General features: G+C 39.1%; 1 protein-coding gene and 1 pseudogene across 6 annotated transcripts in view; one reads left to right on the top strand and one right to left on the bottom strand.

The window, feature by feature from the left end:
- The window catches only part of SCAPER (S-phase cyclin A associated protein in the ER), a 616772-nt gene that overhangs the window by 61244 nt on the left and 529477 nt on the right, over positions 1-26051 (bottom strand). For all 6 annotated transcript variants that reach the window (XM_004468178.4, XM_004468179.4, XM_071214311.1 and 3 more), the window contains one exon: positions 12179-12414. In XM_004468178.4, coding sequence (XP_004468235.1) covers positions 12179-12414 — 236 coding nt within the window. The remainder of the gene's footprint in view (positions 1-12178; positions 12415-26051) is intronic.
- On the top strand, positions 14529-15147 carry LOC105747074 (N-alpha-acetyltransferase 40 pseudogene; annotated as a pseudogene).

The raw sequence follows: 26051 nt of genomic DNA, 5'->3' as shown, positions 1-26051 counted from the left end.
TTCATTACTCCAAAAGGAAAAATCCCATACCTCCTTATATCACCTTATTGTTCTCCCTTAGTATTGAAATAGTACTGCCAATGCTGCAAAATATTACAATATTCCCGTTACTTATCATCCATAAGTTACATCAGTGGTAATTTTCACACAGGTCACCATAGTCTTAGCACTTTGTAAAAGAAGAGCATTCTTATATTTGTACTATTAACCACAATCTTCACCTACCACCAAAATCACTGTTAAAAATTCCCTAGATTCTCTAGTTTCCTTTTAATTGACATTTATGTCGACTACTCCTTTCAGCCACAATCACATCTATAAATCATCAGTGTTAGTTATACTGATTATAATGTTACTCTCAACTCTATTCAATTCCACTCTTTCACAATTAAATTTTTAAATAATGCTACATAAATTAAGAATCAGCTCCCAAATTTCAACCTATATTCTATTTCCTGGTAAGCTACACTCTAAAGTTTACCTCCATGAGTTTACTTATCATACTTAGTTCATATTAGTGAGATCATAATATTTGTGCTTTTATGTCTGGCTTATTTCACCCAACATAATATCCTCTAGGTTCATCCATGTTGTCATATGCATCCCAATTTCATTTCTTCTTAGAGCTATTAATATTCCATTGTCTCTATATACCACATTTTGTTTATCCACGCATAGGATTATGGTCACTTGGGCTGGTTCTGTATTTTAGCAACTGTGAATAATGCTTCTATGAACATCGGTGTGCAAATGTCAGTTCACACCCTAGTAATATACATATTCCTAGTAATAGGATTGCTGGGTCATACGACAGTTCTATATTTAGCTTCCTAAAGTACTGCCAAACTATCTTACACAGAGTCTGCACCATTCTACATTCCCACCAACAGTGAAGGAGGGTTCCTGTTTCTCCATCTCCTTTCCAGCACTTGTAGTTTCCTGTTTTTTCAATAATGGTTATTCTGTAAGGCGTGAAATGGTATTTCATGGCAGTTTTGATCTGCATTTCCCTAACAGCTCGTGATGCTGAACATTTTTTCACATGGTTCTTGGTCATTTGTATTTCCTCATTGGAGAAATGTCTATTCAAGTCTTTTGCCCATTTTTAAATTGGGATGCTTGTTTTTTATGGTTGAATTGTATGATCTCTTTATTTAACATGGATATCAAACCCTTACCCAATACATGGCTTCCAAATATTTTCTCCCCTTGAATAGGTGGCATTTTACTTTCTTGACAAAATTCTTTGAAGAATAAAAGGGTTTAATTTTGAGGAAGTCCCTTTTATCTATTTTTTTCTTTTGTTGCTCATGCTTTAGTAGTAATTTTAAAGAAACCACTTCCTTTCACAAGATCTTGAAGATGTTTTCCTACATTTTCTTCGAGGACTTTTATGGCTGTGACTTATATTTAGGTCCTTGGCTTTTTCATTTCCATAAAAAGGGCTGTTGAGTTTTTATTAGAATTGCATTGAGTCTGTAAATCAGTTTGGGTAGAATTAACATCTTAACAATATTTAGTCTTCTAGTCCCTGAAAATGGAATGTCTTTCCATTTACTTAAGTCTTCTTTGGTTTCTGTTAGCAATGTTTTGTAGATTTCTGAATATAGATCCTTTATGTCCTTGGTTAAGTTTATTCCTAAATATTTGATTCTTTTAGTTGCTATTATAAATGGAATTTTTCTTTTGATTTCCTCTTCAGATTGCTCATCAGTAGTGGATAGAAATGCTATTGAATTTTGCATATAAACCTTGTGTCCTACCACTTTGCTAAACCCGTCTGTTAATTCTAGTATTTATGTAGTGGATTTTTCAGGACTTTCTAGAGATAGTATCTTATCATCAGCAAATAGTGCAAGTTTGACTTATTCCTCTTCTATTTGGGTGCCTTTTTTTTCTTTATCTAGCCTAATTGTTCCAGCTAGAACGTCTAGACAATATTGAATACCAGTGGTGACAGTTGGCATTCTTGTCTTGTTCCTCATCTCAGTAGGAAAGCTTTCAGTCTTTCACCATTGAGTACAATACTAGCTGTAGGTTTTTCATATATGCACTCTACCATATTGAGAAAGCTACCTTCCTATTCCTCTCTTTTGGAGAGTTTTTTTTTTTAATCAAGAAAGGATTTTGTCAAATGCATCAATCAAGAGATTATGTGATTTTTCTTCTTCAATTTATCAATGTGGTTTATTGCAATAACAGACTTTTTTGTGCTGAACCACCCTTGTGTATCTGGGATAAAACCTACTTGATCGTGGTGGATAATTCTTTTAATGTGCTTTTGGATTCAGTTTGTAAGTATTTTGTTGAGGATTTTTGCATCTATATTCATAAGAGATATTGGTCTGTACTTTTCTTTTTTGTTGTTGTATCTTTATCTGGCTTTGTTTAGGGTGATGGTGGCTACACAGATGAGTCTTGTAGCATTCTTTCCTGTTCGACTTTTTGGAAGAGCTTGAGCAAGACTGGTAGTAGACCATCTTTGAATGAATGGTAGAATTCACCTGCGAAGCATCTAGTCCTGGGCTTTTCACCTTTGGGAGGTTTCAGTGTAGGTTGTTTGTATTTCTAGGAATTTGTCCATTTCATCTATGTGGTCTAGTTTTTTGGTGTACAGTTTTCATAGAATCCTTTTACGATCTCTCTTATTTCTATGGGGTCAGTGGTAACGTTCCCCCTCTCATTTCTGATTTTATTTGTATCTTTTTTTTCTTTGTCATTCTAGCTTGGGGTTTGTTGATACTGTTGATTTGCGCAAAAAATCGGCTTTGGTTTAGTTGATTTTCTCTATTTTTTTTTCTTAATTTCATTTATTTCTGCTCTAATCTTTGTTATTTCTTTCTTTCAGCTTGCTTTGGGATTGGTTCATTGATCTTTTTCTAGTTTCTCCAGTTGTTCATTTAGTTCTTTCATTTTCAGTCTTTCTTATTTTATAATATAGAAAGTTAGGACTATATATTTCCCTCTAAGCACTGCCTTCACTACATCCCATAAGTGCCGATAGCCAAGATTTAAAGCAGCTTCTGCTGGCCAAATTCACTGAAGAGAAATCACTCTCTGCCTTCTGGCACACTCTCTCACTTCCCAGGGAGGAAGATGTCTTTTCCCCTCTCAGTTGGCTGCAATGAGTCATGGGTTTTAACCATGTTCTGTCTTGAGGGTGGACGCTAGGTGCCATTCCTGGCTGCCATAGTGGTTTAGTAACTCATGTTGTCATTTCAGGTTCTTCGTCTCTCTGTCCCTTCCCCTCCTGGAGGCTGTGCAGCTCTGTCCTGGTCTGCTGACCCCCAAAGCAGGTCCCTTGGACAACTTTTTGTCCTTTCTCCTGTTACTTTAGAGATGCCATTTGTTGGCAAATCCTTCCAAGGACGTGTCTCTTTCAGAGTTGAGCCCTGCCTGTCTACCCTGACACCATCCTCCCAGAACTCTCTACATTTACTCTTTCTTCTTTTTTTTAAAGATTTATTTATATCTCTCCCCTTTCCCACCCCCCATTTGTCTGTTCTCTGTGTCCATTTTGCTGCATGTTCTTCTTTGTCCACTTCTGTTGTTGTCAGCGACACGGGCATCTGTGTGTTTCTTGTTGTGTCATCTTGTTGTGTCAGCTCTCTGTGTGTGCAGCACCATTCTTGGGCAGGGTTCACTTTCTTTCGCGCTGCATGGCTCTCCTTATGGGGCACACTCCTTAAGCATGGGGCTCCCCTATGCAGGGGACACCCCTGTGTGGTATGGTACTCCTTGTGTGCATCAGCACTGTGCATGGGCCAGCTCCACACAGGTCAAGGAGGCCCGAGGTTTGTACCACGGACCGCCCATGTGGCAGGCGGACGCCCTATCCATTGGGCCAAGTCCGCTTCCCCACATTCATTCTTGAAAGATATTTTCACTAGATACAGAATTCTAAGTCAACAGATTTTTTCCTCCTTCAAGTACTTTGAAGATGTCATTTCATTGTCTTATGTCCTTCATTATTTCTTAAAAGAAATTAGCTTTAATTCATATCATTTTTTCCTCTGTAGGTAATGTGTCCTTTTTCTCTAGCTACTTTTAAGATTTTCTATTTATCTTTGAGTTTCAGCAGTTTGACAAGGATCTTCTTAGGTATTTATATTCTGCTTGAGGATGGCTGAGCTTTTTGAATATGTAAGATAACGCTTTAACACAATTAGTTTGGAAATTTTCAACTACATATTTTTTTTCAAATATTCTTTTCTGCCCAATATTCCCTGTCTTCTCATATTGGAACTTCAAGTATATTATTTTAGAGTGTTTGGTCATTGAGGAACCATTTTTTTTCCCCAATCTTTTTTGTCTCTGTTTTCTTATATTGGAAAATTTCCTTTGCTAGATCTTTGGGTTCACTACCTTTCCTTCTGCAGTTTCTAATTTGCAGATATGCCCAATTAGTGAGTATTTCCTTTTAGATACTGTATTTTTTCAGCTCTAGAATTTCCATTTGGTTTCTTTTTATAAAAACAGTTGCCATGTCTCTGTTGATGTTCCCTATCTGTACACTTACTCTGATCACATTTTCCTTTAAATCCTAAAACATATGTATTTATAATAGCTGATTTAAAGCCTTTGTTTGCTATATCCAACATTTTAAGGTATGTTGTTAAAGACATTTTTTCTTGATTATAGGTTACATTTTTCTGCTTCTTCATAGGACTAGTATTTTTGATTGTGTGTTGTACACTTTGGATAATATGTTAAGGAGTCAATAGTGTGCCCTTTTCCTTTAAGGATGCTGCATTTTGTTTGAGGCGGCAGTTAAATTACTGACAGATCCCTTTGATCCTGCAGGCTTGGTTTTACTCTTTCTTACAGCAGGTCTATTTTGTGTTTTCACTCAATTCTCCCACATAGTCCTTACTCTATGGTATAATATGATATGGTATGGTATGGTATGGTATTTATTAATTTATTTTTAAAAGATTTATTTATTTATTTCTCTCCCCTCCCTCTTGGTCGTCTGTTCTGTGTCTATTTGCTGCGTCTTCTTTGTCTGCTTCTGTTGTTGTCAGTGGCACGGGAATCTCTGTCTCTTCTGTTGAGTCATCTTGTTGTGTCAGCTCTCATTGGGCGGCGCCATTCTTAGGCAGGCTGCACTTTCTTTCGCGCTGGGCGGCTCTCCTTATGGGGTGTACTCCTTGCGCGTGGGGCTCCCTTAGGCGGGAGACACCCCTGCGTGGCACGGCACTCCTTGCGCGCATCAGCACTGCACATGGGCCAGCTCCACAAGAGTCAAGGAGGCCTGGGGTTTGAACCGTGGACCTCCCATGTGGTAGACGGATGCCCTAACCACTGGGCCAAGTCCGCTTCCCGGTATTTATTTTTAATGTGAGTTCTTTCGGGGGTCTCAAATAATACCTGAGGTGCTTGGCAAGTTCTTTCCATCTCAACTGGGAAAAAAGCCCAGTTATCACCCAGAACTGCATGGTCTCTGTTATCACTATCCAGATCTCAGCCCCATAGCATGCAACCTCTGCTAGATTTTACAGGGTCTAGCTCTGTCCATGTGTAGACCAGTCCTTAGCCAAGGACATGCTGTAAATTCCCACACAGCATGGTCACTGCTGCTCCTCAACAGTTTCTTCTTCTTTGGTACCCTCCCTTACAAATTTTAGCTGCATCATCACCCTGGTTCTCTGTTTTCTGTTTCCTCTGTTCTACTTATGTTCTACTACTTCTGCACCATGGCAATGAAGTGTGTTCAGTCAGAAAGTCAAGAGGACATGGGGTTCATCTTGTGGGTTCCCTCAGCTTAAGCGTCAAAGTCCTGTGTTACCTGTTATTCAATGCCTGACACAACTACTTCACATATTTTAACTAGTTTTGTAGTTTTTAATTTTTTAAATTTTAATTTTTTGGTGAGAGGGCAAGTCTGGTACTAGTTACTCTGTCAAGGTTGCCTGACAGGTTTTACATGTGGCCTATCAGCCACACTCAAGCAAACTTTAGAAGACAAAAGTATTTTTCCATTTGCAAGGGTGATCATAAAGCCATTTGATTATTTAAGTCTTCTGGAGACTGAGAGACAGGGTTTGGGGTTTTTATTTTTGCCAGCACAGATCTAGCATATGTAGTGTCATTCGGTAGTCAATAGCTGTGGTGGTAGTGGTAGATTTCTGATTTCTGGGCCAAGCTAAGGCAGTGAACTGAACAATTCAGCACAACTCTTTATTTTGATAGATGTAGAAGCTCTTGATTTCAAGGAGCAGGTCTGGAGTCATTCCTGAAGACACAGCTTAGAATCTGGTTTTCCAATCCTTCAAATAATTTTGTAAGCATCTATTTTTCTGTATTAAATCTAGACGGCTACAGTGGCTTGTTTCCTACAACCGAATGCTGACTGATACAATGGCTAACAAACAATCCTCAACTTCACTAATGATAAAGAAAATATAAACGAAGTCAACGATAAAACATAATTCACACCTATTGGATCAACAAAAATTTATAAGTGTGTTAACACAAAACACTGGCAAGGGTATGGGGAAATGAGAATTCCTGTACTTTGCTGATGGGAATTAAAATTTGGACAATCACTCTGTTGGTGTTATTTGGTAAAGCTGAATACCTGTTTATCAGATCATTAATAAACTTTTTATTTATGTCTTTAAGAAAGTCTTATTCAAGTACAGAAGGAAACTTCTACAGGGATGTTCACTACATTGTTACTTGAAATAGTGAAAAAGATACTACCATCAGGTGGAAAATGTATAAATGAACTTGGATATATTAATTATAATAGAATTTGTAAAGCAGTTAAAACTAATTAACTTGAACAGATACTTGTATACCAGTGCTCATAGAAGCTTTATTCATAAGAGCCTAAAGGGGAAACAACTAAAATATTCATTCATCAACAGATGAATGGATAAACAAAAAATGGTATGCCCATGCAATGGAGTATTATACAGCTGTAAAAAGAAATGAAGTGTTGCTACATGCTACAATATGGATGAACCTTGAAATAATTGTGTTGAGTGAAATAAGCCAGAAACAAAAGGACAGATATTGTGCGATTCCACTTAGATGAAATAATTATAAAAAGCAAACTAACAAAGACAGAAAGTAAATTAAAGGTTACTAGGGAATAGAGAGGGTAAGGAATGAGGAGTTATAGCGTGGTAGGTGCAGTTTCTGTCTGGAGTGATAAAAGGGTTTTGGTGATGGGTGACTATGATGGTAGCACAATACTGTGCCTGTAATTAATACCACTCAATGCACACTTCAAAATGGTTAAAATAGGAAATTTTGTATTTTATATGTAGTTACTACAATAAGTATTTTTAAAAATTAACTAGATCTACAGAATTCAACATAAGTCTCAAAAACATGCTAAATGAAAAAACAATTTGCAAAACAGTGTAAGCAAGATAGCATGGATGTAATTTTTAAATACATTCATACATTTAAAATAGAAAGTAGAATATGTTTTTTATGGATATATATGTATATAATTTACTTAAAAATATGCATGGGAATGATGTATACCAACTTCAGTAGAGTAGTTCACCCACTGAGAAAGAATAAGGAGAGATGGAAATGAGGACTTAGCTGTATCAGCAACATTTGGCTTCTTAACAATAAAGAAAAAGATCTAAATCTAAGACAAATGTGGGAAAATATTATCAATTTTCAGTTGTTAGTACATAGGTAGCTAAAATTTTTTTCAGTATGTTGACATATTTCACAATAAAATCAAATTTAAACATTTAAAAAGACAATGACAGGGAAGCGGACTTGGCCCAATGGATAAGGCGTCCACCTACCACATGGGAGATCCACGGTTCAAACCCAGGGCCTCCTTGACACGTATGGAGCTGGCCCATGCGCTGTGCTGATGCGCGCAAGGAGCGCGCCCCGTAAGGAGAGCTGCCCAGTGCAAGAGAAAGTTCAGCCTGCCTAGGAATGGCGCTGCAGACACAGGGAGCTGACATAGTAAGAAGACACAACAAAAAGAAACACAGATTCCTGGTGCTGCTGATAAGGATAGAAGTGGTCACAGAAGAACACACAGCAGATGGACACAGAGAGCAGACAACTAGGGGGGAGGGAAAGGGGAGAGAAATTAAAAAAAAAATCTTAATAAAAAAAGGGCAACGACAAACTGTAAAAAAGCATTTTCAACCTCTAAGATGAAGGGTTAATGTTCTTAATATATGACGAGCTTTTACAATGAAAACAGCCAACAGCTGGGATAGAATGGGCAAAGCACATAAACAGGCAAAAAAGTAATAAAAATGCCCAGTAAACATAAAGTTGTAACATCACTAGTAATACAAAAATGAAATATCATTTTCATTTCTTATTTGGCTAAGATTAAAAATATAATAATATACAAATTGTCTAGGGTAAGGGTAAAAGGACTTACTCATGGGAGTATAGATTAGTAATTTTTTTTTAAAGACAATTTGGCAATATGGCTCAAGATCCTTATGGTATACTCTTAGACCCAGAAATTCTATTTCTCAATATTTATTTTAAGAAAACAATCAGTTGCATGGAAAGATAAGTGTCCAAAGATGTTCTTCAGTGTTATTTTTAATAGTGAAAAAATTGGAACAAACTTATATGATGGCAACAAATCACTGCTTCACTGCTACATAATGAAATACTTACATAGCCAGTGAAAGTCAACTTTTGCAAGTTCCTGTTGATTTAGAAAAATGCATTAAAAGCACATGATAGGCTGAATATATTACTAGAAGAAAAATTAAAACAACATACAGTGAATCCTAATGTAAACAATGGATTTAGTTAATAGTACAATCATAAAAATGTTCTTTCATGAATTGTAACAAATGTACCACATTAATGCAGGGTGTTAATAATAGGGTGGTATAGGGGAACTCTGTATTTTATGCATAATTTTCTGTGAAATTACTACTTCTCTTAAAAATACATGATAGGGAAGCAGACGTGGCTCAACTGCTAAGAGCATCTGTCTACCATATGGAAGGTCCAGGGTTTAATTCCCAGGGCCTCCTGACAGATGTGGTGAGGTGGCCCACACGCAGTGCTACCGTGCGCAAGGAGTACCATGCCATGCAGGGGTGCCCCTGCATAGGAGTGTGCCCCATGTGCAAGGTGTAGCGCCCCACAAGGAGAGATGCGCTGGGTGAAAAAAGTGCAGCCTACCCAGGAGTGGTGCCACACACACGGAGAGCTGATACAGCAAGATGATGCAACAAAAAAGAGATGCAGATTTCTAGTGCTGCCTGATAATGCAAGTGGATGCAGAAGAACACACAGTGAATGGACACAGCAGACAATAGAGGGGAAGGGGAGAGAAATAAAAAAAAAAACATGATAAAACAGTATTATAAGTATTACAACGTTTTAATAAAATAGCCTTATACACACACACACACACACACACAAAGAGAGAGAGAGAGATAGTATATACTGCAAGCTAGCCTGAATACAGGAAGCAAAGAATGGCAATAGGTTGGTGGTGATAAATCTGAGTGATACTTAGAAGGCAGAATCAATATGAACTAGAGACTTCACTGGATATTAGGTTGGTAAAGGACTGTGAGGCGTCTTTTACAATGCCCAGGTTGCTGACTTAAGTAAGTGAATGGGATGCTGATACTACTGATTAGGACAGAGGACAGTGAAGAGGAACTTCTTTGGGTGGAAAGATCATGTATTTAGTTTTGAATTTGTGTGCCTGGGATTTTTGTGGGACATCTTAGTGGGTAATTAGATATGTGGATCTGGTACCCAGAAAGTACTAAAGTACAGTTTTATAATTTTTGCTTGAATACAAGCTTAATGTTTGATAACTTATGACCAAAATGCTGGTATCAGTGACGGAGACTCACCTACCTCCTAGTAGCTCAGTTTGATTTTCCTGTTTTGGGGGACAGATATAAATTTGCAATTGGAACATGATGAAAATAAGGGTGGGTCCATTTCCCATGCAAATTTCTAATTGCTATCTTTCAAATTGCAAGTTGCTTCTATTCCACATGTGCTATTGCTGTCCTAGAGCTATGCCAAAAAATTTAACTGCCAATATTTTCATTTTATAGAAAAATTCTGGTGTTTTATAGGTAAACAATATTAGTTGGATATGTTGTGAAGGGTCTTGTCTTTTCTTTTTCTTTATTCCCAGCACCATGTGCAGTGTTTGGTACAAAGTGATTATAAGTGAGTATATTTATCATACTTAGAACTGGTAAATATTTCCAAGGATTTCTTAGATCTAGAAACTTGACTGAACCATGTAGAATAATGAGATAAATATTTTAACTACTTAATCTTTCTTAGGTACCTTTCCTGCCTCTCCTACACCAGATAAGAGGGAAGGGATGTATGACAGGGAGCAGGGAGATGTGCCCTGCTCCAGCTCTACCACACAGGGATAGAGAATAGCTCCAAGGACTGTGCTGAAACCCTTTCCACACAACTTCACAATTTAAGAGATATAAACTAAAAAAATTCCCAGTTTGTGCCAGGGGATGGGGTAAGGTTTCTTGTTAGTTCATACCTTGAAAGGTGAAAAAGAAAGCATGGACATGATTAAACATGTTCTATATGCTACACTAGGTAGGCTTGAGATATGGTTTGTGGTTCTACACAGAGGCATCACAAATCAACTAAGAATGCATTATCAATACAAAAATAATATTCACCACAGTGATTCAAGCCAGAGAAAGAGTGGAATGGGTTTGTTTTCAGGGACTGTGGTTTCCAACCATTCTTTTCAAGTCAAATGAATTAATTTGTTTGGCAGATTTCACTGCTTTTTTTAAAAAAAATTCCCCCTAATACCTCCCCTTTCCTTTACGAAGGATCTGGTAACTATAATAATATATATGGAAACATACGTACTTTCCCCCAGAAGGCCCACTGGAATTACACTGAAGCATTTGGCTGGGCCTTCCGTGTCATCATAGCTGAGGCATGTGGCTGAGTTATATGGATGACAAGAATGAAAGCTTACTGTATCACAGGGTAGCCCAAGGGAGAATGCCGGGACAGAATGGCATTCATCAGCAGAGAGGGCTAGGATCTACAATGGCCATAAGGACATGGAGAAATTGAATGGGAACAAGCAACTGAGGGAAAGGACATGGAGGGTAAAAGTCAAGTGCTGTAAGATAAATGGTTGTGGACCCAAAGGTCCTGTGATCTCCAGCAATAAATATGCTTGGGGAAAGAGGGCAGGCAGATGGAAGGGGTAAGTGAACAAAGTAATCAAGGGTAAGAAAGACAGGGAATGAAACAACTGTTCCCCAGAAAGCACTAAAAGAAATCAGAGGAATTTTATGAACTATGAAAGAAGCAAATGCTGAGAAGGGCATTCTCTTCCTTCTTTTAACCTACCATAAGCTTCAGAGCAAGAAACTGCATAGATTTTGGGAGCCAGAGATCAGAGCAGACCACAGAAGAGTTGGTGATAAGTGGGAGAGGTAATTGATTAATACCAGATGGAACCCTGTGGGGAAATTAAATGTCCTGCCTGACTTAAAATTCATGAGGGAAAAAGAGTTCAGGTGCCAGAGCAGGAGTAAATTTCTCAGCAGAAAAGGTGACCTTAGAAGGAAGCAGGTCTGACCTTGAACAGGTGTCAGAAATTGCCACATTTGTGTAGTAGAAAGTAAACAGGTGTTGGAAGTATAGCTAGACCTGAGTTTCGGTCTCAGTTCTCCTGCATACTTTTAAACTTTATTACATAATCTTGGGGGAAAGCAACCTCTTAAAGCCTCAATTTTCTCATCTACAAAGTTTGAATTAGAAGAACTACCTTCATAGGGCAAATATAAGCATTAGAGCCTCTTCTACAAGACTTGGAAAGTAGTGTAGAATATAGTATAATGGTAGTAATTATTATTTTACATTTGAACCAAATTCATAATCAGAGATGGCCTAAGATAGGTGAATTCTCAGAAACTCCTTGGGTTGGAAAGAGTGGATAATAAGAACACCGTAAAAGCTTGGACACTTTATAATTTAATACTAAATATCTAAATATCAAGAATGGAATGTGTTGCTTTTCATGAATAATATTTTCGTTCTCTCTACAAAACTTGGTATATTCTCTGCCAGGAATTGTGGATGAAATTATGAGAACCACTGACATCATATGGGCCCTGAGATTTAAATTATTTTAATATAATTTTTTTAACGAAGAAAGTTTTAAGAAATCTAACAATTTTACCTGATGAGGTCCTGAACTCGACTGTTAAAAGTATCACCAGCTTGTGAGGGTTTGTTTTTCATTTCCTGTGTTGATATTTTTGGTGTAGCTGGCCGGCTGGTTCCATCTGGTCGATTGGCAATCAGGCAGCCAAAAACCACAGCACCGGCTTTGAGAAGTCCAGTTATCAAGCCTTCAAATACTTGCTTATTTGTATTTCTTCCCAAAATAGCATTATTTTCATCTGGAACGTGAACCTAGATTTGAAAAAGTACAGTAATTGAGTTTTAATGAAACCACCAAAAATGGACAGAGATGATTTAGAAAATTTCTGGAACCATAAATAATTTTGAAATTCTATAGGTGGCAATCTGAAAAGTTCAAGAGTATAGACTCTGAAGTCAGACTGCTGAGTTCAAATTCAACTTTGCACTCATCAGCTGAGTGACCTTGGGCAGGTTAAGTCTCTATGCTTCAGTTTTCTCATCTAATAAGGGACAGTGAGATATCATAGGGTAGTTGTAAGGATTACATAAGCTAATGCACATAAAATGCTTATTAGCACATGCCTAGGCACACAGTAAGTGCTCAACAGATAATATTTATTCAATTGAAATTTATATTAATTCAGAAAACAAACACTGGTAAACTGAAAGCACTGATTTTTGTTAAACTGAATTTTAAAAATGTAATCTAAATTCCTCTATTAGTATTAAATATGCATTTCTTATTACAAATTGCCTGAAGAGTTCATTTTCCAATACATAGGGTCACATTCAGCTCTCTTTGTGTATGGTTTACAGGACAAGTTGGAACTTGGAGCCAGAACCTGGGTTTGGGTTCTGGCTCTGCAATTATGTGATCTTAGACAAGTTCTTTAGCCTCACTGTGTCTCATCTGTGAGGTTGGGAATAACCCTATCGTATGGGGATAATCATAGTTATTTATCTCAGGTTACAGGGAGTTAAAATGAATCAATATATGTAAAACACTTAGAACAGTGTCTGGCACATAGGTAAGGCCCATAGAAATGTTATGTGCTACTACAATCGCTACTCTTACTACTAAGGCTACTACTAACAGGAGTAGATGTTGCTGTGTATGAACGTTGACTCTCACACAAAAGGATGATTAGAAGTACAATGGCTAGATATGGAGTTATCAGGCTATGAGCTCTGGGCTTTGGCCTGAGATGCTGTCTATATAAGGGTTACTCTTCCTAGGGAAAGGAGCAGCTGCCTCCTGAAGGCCTCACTACTAAGAAAGAGGCAGAGACAATAAGCTAAGAATGGGAAGGAAGGAGATTTGGACTTGGAATTAGCACTGTATTCAAGTTCCAGTTTCTCTTCTACCAGATCATATCAAGTTCCAGTTTCTCTTCTACCAGGTATCACATTTCCAAACACTGCTTTCTGTATCTACCTCCCAGGACTACTATGAAGTTCAAATAAGATGAATGGGAAAATACTTAGTAAACTATTATATTGAACAAATGTAGTTACTTAGAACCAGTCTTTGCCTCATTTTCACTCTTCACCTGAATTGGTTATATCAAAAGCTAGAGGAATAAACCATCACTTGGAGCCAAAAGGAGGATCTTTATAAACATAAACAAACAGTCCCTTCATACTTTTTTTAAATTTAGATTTTCCTTGAACGTCACTTTTCTGATAATAGTCTTGTGTAAGACTGTTGACCATAAATCATTTCTGACCACTACTGTTGTAGTCATTGCTAAATCAAGGTTTACAGTAGAATCTTTCTGCATTATGTGCTCCAATTAATTAATAAAAGTTCCTTCTGAAACTGCAATAGTTATAAAACAATCACACAAGGCTCTTCAGACTGTGACTATTATAACCTAGTTTATCCTGATACAGAGGTTGTTGGATTTGAAACCAGGATTTCTATTTAAATCAGGATGAGCAATGTTATGCTTCAGTGATATATCCCTCAAAAATATCAGTGGTTTCAAATAACAAAGCTTTATTTCTCATTCAAATGATGGGTCCACCATAGGTTAGAGGGGGCTCTGCTGTGAATCACTGTTGTGCTTACTCAGGAACCAAGGTGACAAAGCAGCCATCATTGAGAGTAACACTTCCCAACAGAAATTTCTGGGATGATCTGAATGTCCCAATCTGCACTGATCTATACCTGTACTACTCACACATGGCTACTGAATACTTCAAATGTTGTTAGTGTACTGATGGACTGAATTTTTAGCTTTAATTTTTATTAATTTAAATTTAAGTAGCCGTGAGGGCGCACAGGGGAGCCTGCGAGGGCGCATGCACGCTGCGAAGCCTGCTGCCGCCGGTGCCGCTTCCCTGCCCACGAGTGTGTAGAGAAGGAGCTGAAGGCCGCCGCCATGGGAAGAGAGTCGAGCAGAGTGAAGGAGAAGCAGCAGAAGCGGTTGGAGGAGCATGCAGCCATGGATGCCGTCTGTGCCAAAATGGACTCCACCAACAGGCTTGGAGACCCCTTAGAGGCTTTTCCCCTGTTCAAGAAATATGACTGAAATGGGTATGAGCAAACTGAGTGGGGTTGGAAGAACCGAGAAAAATGGGAGGAAATGACGGAGGACCGGGCCTGGTACCTCATTCCTTGGCAAGATAATTCCATTCCTGTTGCCTTTTTTTCATTTCCGGTTTGATGTGGAGTGTGGGGATGAAGTCCTGTACTGCTACGAAGTGGAGTTGGAAAGCAAGGTGCGGCGGAAAGGCCTAGGGAAATTCCTTATACAGATCCCACAGCTCATGGCCAATGGCGCACAGATGAAGACAGTTATGTTAACGGTATTTAAACACAATCATGGAGCCTACCAGTTCTTCAGAGAAGCGCTGCAATTTGAAATCGACGACTCTTCCCCCAGCATGTCCAGTTGCTGCGGGGAGGACAGCTACTATGAGACCCTGAGCCAGAGGACAAAGCTTGGGGACAGTCAGCACTAACATGTGGGCGGGCACTGCGGTGGCTGCTGCCACTGATGTCCTCGAGTCACTCGCAATCAGAATGCTCTGTCCTAAGGCCTGTCCTCTCCCTGGTCTCCTGCCACCTGCCAGGCGCCTGCAGAGCTGTGGCCTCCTCAGCCCTGCACATGCTCGGCTGTACTCTCAAAGCACAGAATCCTGGGGGAGCAGTGGTCCAAGCTACAGAGATTCCCTGCCCCTCCCTTCTCCTGGAAGACCAGAATGCCAGGAGTGAGCAGAGAGGAGGGAGCACTGAGAGGGCAGAGGCTGGGCCCCATCGGCTGGCATAGTGGCTGCCCCTCCTAACTTGGCTCTTGGGCCTGTGGGCATAAGGTTCCCCCACTTCTCTGAAGCTGGATTCGTGCGCTGTCTCCCCCCACCCTGGACAAAAGGGTATTTATGCCTACCTTGATGAGTCTGATGTCTTAGGTCTGGGTTCTGGTCCCCAAAGAGGAGGGGACTCCGTCTATGATCTGGACGTAGAGACTTAAGAGAAGCGGTGCTCTGCAGAGACCTTGAGAAGGTATTTTGTGCCAAGACATGGGGAAGTGAGGGAGCTTTTTCTAGCTGTGCTTTCATAGATCTGCAGTTAAAGAGGAATTTTACCCCAGAGAACTAGCCACCTCTGGGCTGAAGGCTCCCCCTGTTGCTTCATTGCTGTCAGTGAGAGGGGCTGTAGCACCAGGGACAAGGTAGCACCTAGGCACCCCCCCCACTCTGCCCCCCATGGGGACAATCACTTTTCTGGGCTTTTGGATGTGGCTGCATTCTCCATTACCCTGTTGATGTTCTGCAGTGATGACACAGCAGTGACTGCAGTTTTTCATTCATATTTGAAAGCCAGAGGTCCTTACCTCTCCATCGTCATCCTTCGCCACTCTTCCCAGCCTCTCACTCCCACTCCATATACCTCTGCTCTCATTCTCAAGGGGGAAGTTTGTCAGGGAGTCCCTTGTCTTCCCCCAGAAGGAGCCCTCAATCCCAGTATATTCTTTGCCATTCCTCTCCTGTCCTGGTGCTGATAGCTCTCTGAAGGTGGGGCATCCTCTCCTCCCCGCTCCCTCACCTTTGGAGAGCCCCAGTCAGCACAGGCCTGCTCTGCCTGCACTCCCCAGCCTTGCTTCTCACTGCCTCAGCGAGGCACTAATGGCTCCGCCCTGGCTGGGCCACAGCTCAGGCTGCAGCAGGAAGCCTCTCCTGGGCCCAGACAGCTGCTGGTGTTTGTGGCACCTGTGGCAGTAGGGCGGGAGCAGGGAGGAGGCGGCCTTCCTCTTCCCTCCTGGGGTAGAGGCAGAGGCGGCCTCATCAGAGGCTGCGTGCCAGAACTTGTTCTCATCCTGACCTCTAGGCCTTGTTCCTGGGCCAGGGAAGGAAAGATGAGTCCTTACCCAGGAAAAGCACTCAACACCTCCCCTTGGTCATCCCTGAGCTCTGCTTGAGGAGTAACTTGAAGGTTCCAGCCTTTGGAAGGCTGCTCCCGTGGAAGGGCTGTTGGTCCCTCTGACCTCAGAGCCTGTTCATTTCCTCGCCTTCTGCCCTGACTCCGGAGGTGGTCTGTCCTGGCAGGATCTCCCCAGAGCTGTTCTGGCCTCTCCCTGATTCTGCCAGCCTGGCCCCTCTGCTAAGTGCCCTGCAGCTTGGCACTAGGGAAAACCTGCCTTTCCCCCTACTCTGCTGGCTCCCGGGGGTTTTACCAGAAAGTGAAAATTTAAATTTCTAGGAGAGGATTGGTAAGCTCCTTCCAAGAATCATGGAAAGAAAGCATGTTTAGGAAGTTTCTCTCTGATCCTTATCTCCGAGGACACAGAGTGATCAGTATCAATTGTCTCAATACGGATAAATACTGATCATGGATCTTGATACCTCCTGCTCAAGGGGACCAAAAGGAGTCCCCAGTGTAAGCCATGTAAGGTGAGTTCAGTGTATTTTCTCTTTCCAGTAATTGGATACCTGGCACCAAGCCGACTGGTAGGCAGGGTGCTCACTGCTGTGCCCTGCTGGGGCCAGTTCCCAGGGCTGCTCAGGCGGGGCTGGGGTGGGGGAGGCGCTGCCAGGAGGCGCTGCCTGAGGCCAGTAAGCACATCCCTCTCTGTGGCTGATGTTCATCCCATCAACTTCCCCAGCACCAGGCTTTCTCCCCTTCCCCCAAGTCTGGGTTTTGAGAAATACAGCACGCCTTTTGTACCAGGCTTTTTTGTTTGGTTGGCTTTTTTGTTTGGGGTATGTTAAAATATTTTTTGAGGTTATTTTTGTTGGTGGGTATGTTTATATGACATCTGTATGGTTCTTCCTAACCCCTTCTGGTTTTTTAGAGGAAACTTTGAAGATAAACTCCCCCTTGATATATATTATTTTTTTCTGTAGCAAACTCATCACTGGAATCAAAGGGAAAAAGTGACCTCTTTTTGCATTTGTATGTTACAAATAAAAGACATTTTGTTAAAAAAAAATAAGCATTCCTTTCTTTCCACATCCTCTCCAACACTTGTAGTTTTCTGACTTTTTAAAAGTAGCCATTCTAATAGGTGTGAAAACGATATCATTGTAGTTTTGATTTGCATTTCCCTAAACAGGAGTGATACTGCACATTTTTTCACATGTATTTTCACCATTTGTGTTTCTTCTCTGGACAATTGTCTATTTAAGTCTTTTGTCCATTTTCAATTGGGCAGTTTGTCTTTCTATTGTTGAATTGTAGTATCTCTTTATATATCATGGATATGAAACCCTTATTGGATATGTGATTTCTAAATATTTTCTCCCATTGAGTTGGCTGCCTTTTCACCCTTTTGACAAAGTCCTTTGAGGTGCAAAGATGTTTAATTTTGAGGAAGTCATATTTATCTATTTTTTCTTTTGTTGCTTGTGCTTTGGGTTTAAGGATTAAGAAACTACCACCTACCACAAGGTCTTGAAGATATTTTCCCGCATTTTCTTCTAGGAGTTTTATGGTTGTCACTTTTTAAAAATGGAAATTTTTTTCTGATTTCCTCCTCAGCTTGCTCATCAGTAGTGTACACAAACACTATTGATTGTGTGTTAATCTTGTATTCCACCACTTTGCTGAACTCGTCTATTAGTTCTAATAGCTTTGTTGTGGATTTTTCAGAATTTTCTAGATATAGGATCATATCACCACTAAATAGCAAAGGTGTTACTTCTTTCCTAGTTGGATGCCTTTTATTTCTTTATCTAGCCTAATTGTTCTAGATAGAACTTCTGGCACCATAATGAATAACAGTAGTGACAGCAGGCATCCTTGTCTTGTTCCTGATGTCAGGAGGAAAGCTTTCAGTCTTTCAACATTGAGTACTATACTAGCTATAGGTTTTTCATATGTGCACTCTACCATATTGAGAAAGCTTCCTTCTATTCCTATCTTCTGGATTTTTTTTTTTTTTAAGAAAGGATGCTTTATTTTGTCAAATGTCCTTTTTGCACAATTGAGAGGATCATGTGATTTTTCTTCTTCAATTTATCAATGTGGTTTATTACACAACTGATTATCTTGTACCTGGGATAAAACTGACTTATTTGTGGTGGGCAGTTCTTTTAATGTGCTTTTGGATTCAGTTTGCAAGTATTTTGTTGAGGATTTTTGCATTTATGTTCATTAAAGACATTGGTCCATAATTTTCTTTTTTTGTGTAGTATCTGTATCTGGTTTTGGTAGTAGGGCAACGTTGGTTTGATAGTATGTCCGGTGCGCCCCGCCCCTCCGCCCCCCAGATCTACTTTGATTTTTGGTTCAGCTTTTTCTAAGTCTTTAAAATTTCCCAGCCTAAGGTATCAAAATCAGGCCAGGGACTCACTAATGGGGCACAGATGTTCTCACAGGGGTGGAGTTAATGAGAGAACTAAAAGCAGTTTTTTTCCTTGCAATTTCCTGACCAGCCAGCATATGGTGCTCATCGGCAAACCTTTCCAGGGAGGTGTTTCTTTTAACCCTGCTTTCCCATGTTTCTGGTCTGGCCAGAGCCGAGATTCAAAGTGGGCTCTGCTGGCTGAATTCACAGCACCATGTTTCTGGAAACTGTAGTAAGTTTTAAGATCAGGAAGCGTGAGTCCCGCAACATCATTCTTCTTTATCAAGATGGCTTTGGCTTTATACATATAAATTTGATGATTGGCTTTTCTATTTCTGCAAAGAAAGTTGTTGAAATTTTGACTGGAATTGCATTAATTCTATAAATTGCTTTGGGTATGAACGACATCTTAACAATGCTTAGTTTTCCAATCCATGAAGATGGAAAGTCGTTCAATTTATTTAGACCAGCATTGATTTTTTTTTAAGGTTTTAGTTTTCTGTATACATGTCTTTCACATGCTTGCCTAGATTTATTCCTAGATATTCTTTTAATTGCTACTGTAAATAGAATGTTTTTCTGGATTTCTTCTTTCACTTGTTCATTGCTTGTGTATAGAAACACTGCTGATTTCTGGATGTTGATCTTGTAATCTGCCACTTTGCTGAATTTATTTTATTAGCTCTAGGAGCTCTCTTGTGGGTTTTTCAGGATTTTCCCTATACTGGATCATGTCATCTTCAAATAGGGAAAATTTTACTTCTACCTGTCCAATTTGGATAACTCTGATATCTTTTTCTTGCCTAACTCCTCTGGCAAGAACTTCAGGTACAATGTGGAGAAACAGTGATGACAGTGGACATTCTTGTCTTATTCCTGAAGGAGGGATCTTTAACCATTAAATAGGATATTAGATGTAGGTTTTTCAAATATGCCCTTTATCATGTTGAGGAAGTTTCCTTCTATTCCTAGGTTTCTAAGTATTTATATCATGAAGGTTGCTGAATTTTGCCCTGTGCCTTTTCTGCATCAATTGGGGTGATCATGTGTTTTTTTTCCCCTTCATTCTGTTAATATATTAATTGATTTTCTTATGTTGAACCACCCTTGCTTACCTGGGATTAATCCCCTTGTGGTATTATTTATCTGATTTTGGCATGTGAGTGACATTGGCCACAAAAGATGAATTAGGTTGTGTTACTTCCTCTTCAATCTTTTTGGAAGAGTTTGAGCAGAATTGGAGTTAACTGTTTTTGGAAGTCTGATAAAATTCCCTTGTGAAGCCATCTGGTCCTGAGCTTTTGTTTGAAAGTGTTTTATTATTGATTCAATCTCTTTACTGGTAATTGGTTTGTTGAGATCTTCAGTTTCTTATTGAGTCAGTGTAGCTAGTTTGTGTGTGTCCATTTCATCTAAATTATCTAATTTATTGCCATACAGTTGTTCATAGTATCCTTTTTTTTTTTAAAGATTTATTTATTTTCTCTCCCCCCCCACCGCAGTTGTCTGTTCTCTGTGTCTATTTGCTGCGTGTTCTTCTTTGTCCGCTTCTGTTGTTGTCAGTGGCAAGGGAATCTATGTTTCTTTTTGTTGCATCATCTTGTGTCAGCTCTCCATGTGTGTGCTGCCATTCCTGGGCAGGCTGAACTTTCTTTCGCGCTGGGCAGCTCTCCTTACAGGGTGCACTCCTTGCACGTGGGGCTCCTCTATGTGGGGACACCCCTGCGTGGCACGGCACTCCTTGCGTGCATCAGCACTGCCCATGGGCCAGCTCCACACGGGTCAAGGAGGCCCGGGGTTTGAACCACAGACTCCCATGTGGTAGATGGACGCCCTAACCACTGGGCCAAGTCCGCTTCCCCATAGTATCCTCTTATAATTCTTTTTGTTTCGGTGGGGTTGGTAGTAATGCCCCCCTTTTTATTTCTGATTTTCGTTATTTGTATCCTGTTTTTTCCTTTGTCTTTGCCTTTCCAAAGAACAATTTTTGGTTTTGTTAATTCTATTGTTTTTTTTAGTTTTTAATTTTATTTATCACCAGTCTAATCTTTATTATTTACGTCCTTCTGTTTGCTTTGGATTTAGTTTGCTCTTCTTTTTCTAGTTCTTAAAATTTTGAGGTTAGGTCTCTGATTTGAAGTCTTTCTTCTTTTTAAATATAAGTATTTAGTACTAGAAATTTCTCTTTCAGCACTGTCTTGGCTGCATCTCATAAATTTTGACAGACTGTCTTTTCATTTTCATTCACCTCAAGGTATTTCCTAATTTCCCTTGGGATTTCCTCTTTAACCCACTGGTGAAGACTATGTTGTTTAATTTCCACATGTGTGAATTTTCCATTTCTCCTTATTATTGATTTCTACCTTCATTCTATTGTGATCAGAGAAGATATAGTGTATGATCTGAATATTTTTTAATTTCTTGAGACTTGCTTTGTGATATAAGTTATAGTCTATCCTGGAGAATGATTCTTGTGTTCTCAAGAAGAATGTGCATTCTGCTGTTGTTGGGTGAAGTGTTCTACATGTGTCTGTTAGGTCTAGTTGGTTTGGAGTGTCATTTAAGTCTTGTACCTCCTTATTGATCTTATAAATAGAAATTCTACTTATTATTGTTAATGGTATATTATAGTCTCCTACTATTAATGCAGAACTGTCAACTTCTCCCTTCAGTGTGTCAGTGTTTGCTTTATATATTTTGGGGCTTAGCTGTTGGGTGCATCTTCTTGTTGAATTGACTGTAAATCAGATTTGTTTTTTTTCCTATTCTTAAATGTTTTGCCTGTAAACTGATTTATAGAAAACTTTTGATTTTCTGTTTCACTGGGGCTTTATGTTTAACTTTAGAAATGCTATTTTGGCGGTTTGTCATGAAATAAACACAAATTGAAACATTTCTCTGACCATTTAGCAGTTATATAAAGCATTCCAGTGGCTACAGGAGGCAAGTCTCCCTTGTTAGGCTGACTGGGATGGATCCTGGAACCCCAGACTTGCGTCTAAAGGTCATCACTGTAGTGAACAGTCTTTACTTTCTCATCATGATCTTTCTCCCATTTTCCAATAGTCTCAATGAGCTTCATATTCAATTTAATTATCTCATCAAAATATTTCATACAGTTTCTTCTTTTCTCCCTTTAATTTCCTCATTTAGTATTGGCCTTTTCATTGCTGAGAATAGAGTGTTTTTGCTTGAACCCTTTGAAGAAGTCTTTTTTTGTCTGTCTCATCAGGACATCATTTAATTTAAATGTATATAAACAGAAACTCTCCTTGTCCCTCTTTGTAGATTTGTCTTTTGCTAGTTTTAAATTATTTTACAGCAAATGTTTCAGTAAGAAACCAAAGTTTCATCTAGGAAAGAATTTTAAAGTTGCCAGAATTAATGCAAGGAGGGCTTATCTTAGTGAGACAAAAAGGTTCTTTCTGGTCTTCAAAAATGAGATTTGATAAAAAGAAACCTTGAGAAGACATTTATACTGTAAAGGATATTCTATTCAAAGCAGTGCACTGTACTGTTTTCTTTTGTTTAGCTGGATATCACTGTTAATTGCCAGAGGTAAAGCAGCTCATGAACAGCCTGCTGTTTTGGGACACTTAATATAAGAAATGCATGCCCAGAGTTCTGATATCTGCTTATAGACCAACACTTGAGTTGAACTTCTTCCAACGCGGCTGCTGGGCCAAAGGTATAATGCTAGTTGAGAGGCCTGTCTTTTAGTAAAGTTATGCAAACACCCTCTCCCTCCTCGCTCCCCCACTGCCTTTTACTATTGAACACCAGGTTTACCTGAGTCTGGAACACATTTCTTCCTGGGGTGGGTGGTTTATGGAGGGCAGGGGAAGGTTACCTTCCTAGCATGCAGCAGTGGTTGTAACTACCACCTGCTGGTGTGTACCAGGCCAAACGTAGGACAAGACAGCTAAGTTCAATAGCTTTTGGCTCTTCTGAATTTGTCACCCCTAAGGCAGTAATCTAAAACCACAATTTCTCTTCAATGGAGGAAGGTATATTTAGTATATTCCTTTAGAATACACCAATGTGATCATTATCTTAATCTTATAATAGCAACAAATTTTAAGATGATTTCATGTATACATTCTCATTGCAAAATTTCCCATACCCCTCAAAAGATATCTGGCTTTTCTTAAAATTTATAGATATTTCATACAGTTTTAGATCTAGAAAGAATCTGAGAGTCAATCATTGCATTTCATATTTCAGGAAATCATTGTACAGAGGATAAAGAGACTTTCCTGAGGATTCTGAATCAACAGCAATACTGTGCTGATTATCTAAACGTACTTCAAGGAGAAACCTATTATAATATTTACAGGACTAAAACCTAGGCAAAGTGTTTTTAGCAAAATTAAATTAAAAAGTCATTATCACTTTTAAATGCCAAGTTCATACTCTTTCCCCCTCCACTATCTCCTACCACTGAAGTGGTTTCAAATACTTTTACATTCTTTTTTCAATACAGAAAGAAGTGTTTTCATTAGTAGTACAAATTCATTCTTCTGTAACATAATCCCATGAGAGAGAAAATTAAATTACTTGTGGCAATTCTATACAACTAATTTGAAGTTGAGTTTACATATTTTCAAGTTGTACAGCGTGTTCATGTTTTTCAAAATATGAATTAAGTTCACTGAGAATCAGTAAGATATTGTTAGGAAACTCCTGTCAAGATAGCAGTAGAGACTAGGAAAAAAAGGCAAAAAAGGTGGAAGGGCTCCAGCAGTAGAGGCAAGTTTCTTCATTGTTGGTACCATTTTATTTCTTGAAGCTAATCTGTCATTTAGACAGACAACAGTCTTTTACTTTGATATGTTATGAAACATCTATGCCCATGTTATATTATGCATGATAACAGAACTGACAAAATATATTTACTGATGATTTCATTGGCTTGAAATTATAAAAGGAAATTACATAGGAATGGCTAATGGTTTTTGAACATTTTCTTTCTTATTTTTGCCTCCAATTTTATCCTACAATGTTATGGCAATACTAAAGAGCACATTATAATTTATCTCAAATATTATTATCCTATCTCACATATCTGCCTTCAGTCTCTGTTTATAGATTTTATACAGCCAAATCCCAATAAAATATAATTTCAGCAAACTCTACAGTACATGTTTTAATGGTTAAGATGCTTGGAAAACTCATTATAAATATCAGAGCATATCATTCCTCTGCTCAAAACCCTCCTTGGCTCCTTATCTCTTGCAAAGTAAAAGACCAAAACCTCACAATGGCCATTAAGGTCGTTCCTGATCCCCTGACCCTACTACCTCTCTAAATTCATGTACTACACTGATTCACTGACTCACTGATACTTGCCCTACTATTCCCTCTGTCTGGGTTTCTTGTGACTCATTTTCCTACATCCCCTTGGTTCAAATGCCACCTTATCTTTAAAGCTTTTTCCAGGCTACCCCATTTAAAGTACAAGTCTGTCCTCCAAACCTACCATCCCTTTACTGTTTAAACAGATATTTTTTCCATTGCAATGGTCACCTCTTGATGTTTTTTATTTATTCTATTTGTTTATTTCTAATATAAGCTCTATGAGGGCAAGACTTTGCTTTGTTCACTGCTACATTCTTGGCACCCAAAATAATATTGGGCATGTAGTAGATGTTCAGTGAGTATTTGCTGGATTGTTTTTCACTTTAAAAAAATCTGCCAAAACAATGATTGTGATTTATTCAGAGGCTCGAGTTAAACTCAGTACTTTCTTTTTTTGGCAAGTTTTTTTTTGAAAGATTTATTTATTTATTTTTATTTATTTCTCTCCCTTTCTTCCCCTGCCCCCAACTTTCTGCTCTGTGTCCATTCGCTGTGTGTTCTTCTGTGTCTGCTTGTATTCTTGTCAGCAGCACTGAGAATCTGTGCCTCTTTTTGTTGTGTCACCTTGCTATGTCAGTTCTCCTAGTATGCAGCACCACTCCTGGGCAGGCTGCACTTTTATCACATGGGGTGGCTCTCCTTGAGGGGCACACTCCTTGTGCATGGGGCTCCCCTATGCGGGTTCACCCTTGCGTGGCACAGCACTCCTTGAACACATCAGCACTGTGCATGGGCCAGCTCACCACATGGGTAAGGAGGCCCTGGGTTTGAACCCTGGACCTCCCATGTGGTAGGCGGATGCTCTATCAGTTGAGCCAAATCTGCTTCCATAAAAGTCAGCACTTTTTAAACTATAATCCATGTGGTGTAGCAGTGCTCCAAAATGTATTGTTGATGTGGGATGACTGGAGTATATGGGAACCTCTTATATTTTTTTAATGTAACATTTTGTGTGATCTATGTATCTTTAAAAAACAACAACACAAAAAAATTAAAAAAAAAAATGAGGTGAGCACTTTTATTTTTTATGTACAGTATTCAGTCACCCTTGATAAATTTGTAAAGTGAATAAAAGTAAGAAAGGAATTTTGCACATAATCCCTCCTCCATGCAATATCCTAGTTCTTCATATCTTACTCCTCTTTCAGTTGTTGCCATTTATGGGAGGATGTGTCTTTTATTTTACCCACTCCCTATCATAAATAAATAATAAGTTATATGCCTTAGTGAAGTCCCCAAATACTCCACACATAAAAACTCTGCTTTACTGCATCACTTATCACACTGTGTTTTAAACATTTCTTATTTGTCTTTCTTACTAGACTGTAAGTTCCTATTTGTCTCTGTAATTCCAGTACCTTATTTAGAGCTGATGCTCCAAAATATCTGTCCAACGAAAGAATGCATAGGCTCTAGAGGCATTTACAAAGCAACTGTACTGGGAGGTTGGGAGGCTTGGATCTCATTCTACTTAGCCACTTTTACCAGCATGAAGTGTGTGTTTCCAGCTCCTTATCTATAAAATGAGGATATTTAGTTTGAACTATTATTTACTGATACATAGTGACATAATATACTACAAGGCGGCGAACTAGGTGTTCTTACATGCATTTTTCTCATTAAATGCTTACAACAACACTCTGATTTATATATATATTTTAAAGATTGATTGATTTCCTGATCCCCTCCCCCTGCCCCATTGTCTGCTCTCTGTGTCCACTTGCTGTGCATTCTTCTGTGTCTGTTTGTTTTCTCTTT

This window comes from Dasypus novemcinctus, chromosome 3 (assembly GCF_030445035.2).
Source record: "Dasypus novemcinctus isolate mDasNov1 chromosome 3, mDasNov1.1.hap2, whole genome shotgun sequence".
NCBI lineage: Eukaryota > Metazoa > Chordata > Mammalia > Cingulata > Dasypodidae > Dasypus > Dasypus novemcinctus.
Note: the sequence above shows the minus strand (reverse complement) of the source record. Positions and strands in the feature narration are given on the sequence as shown.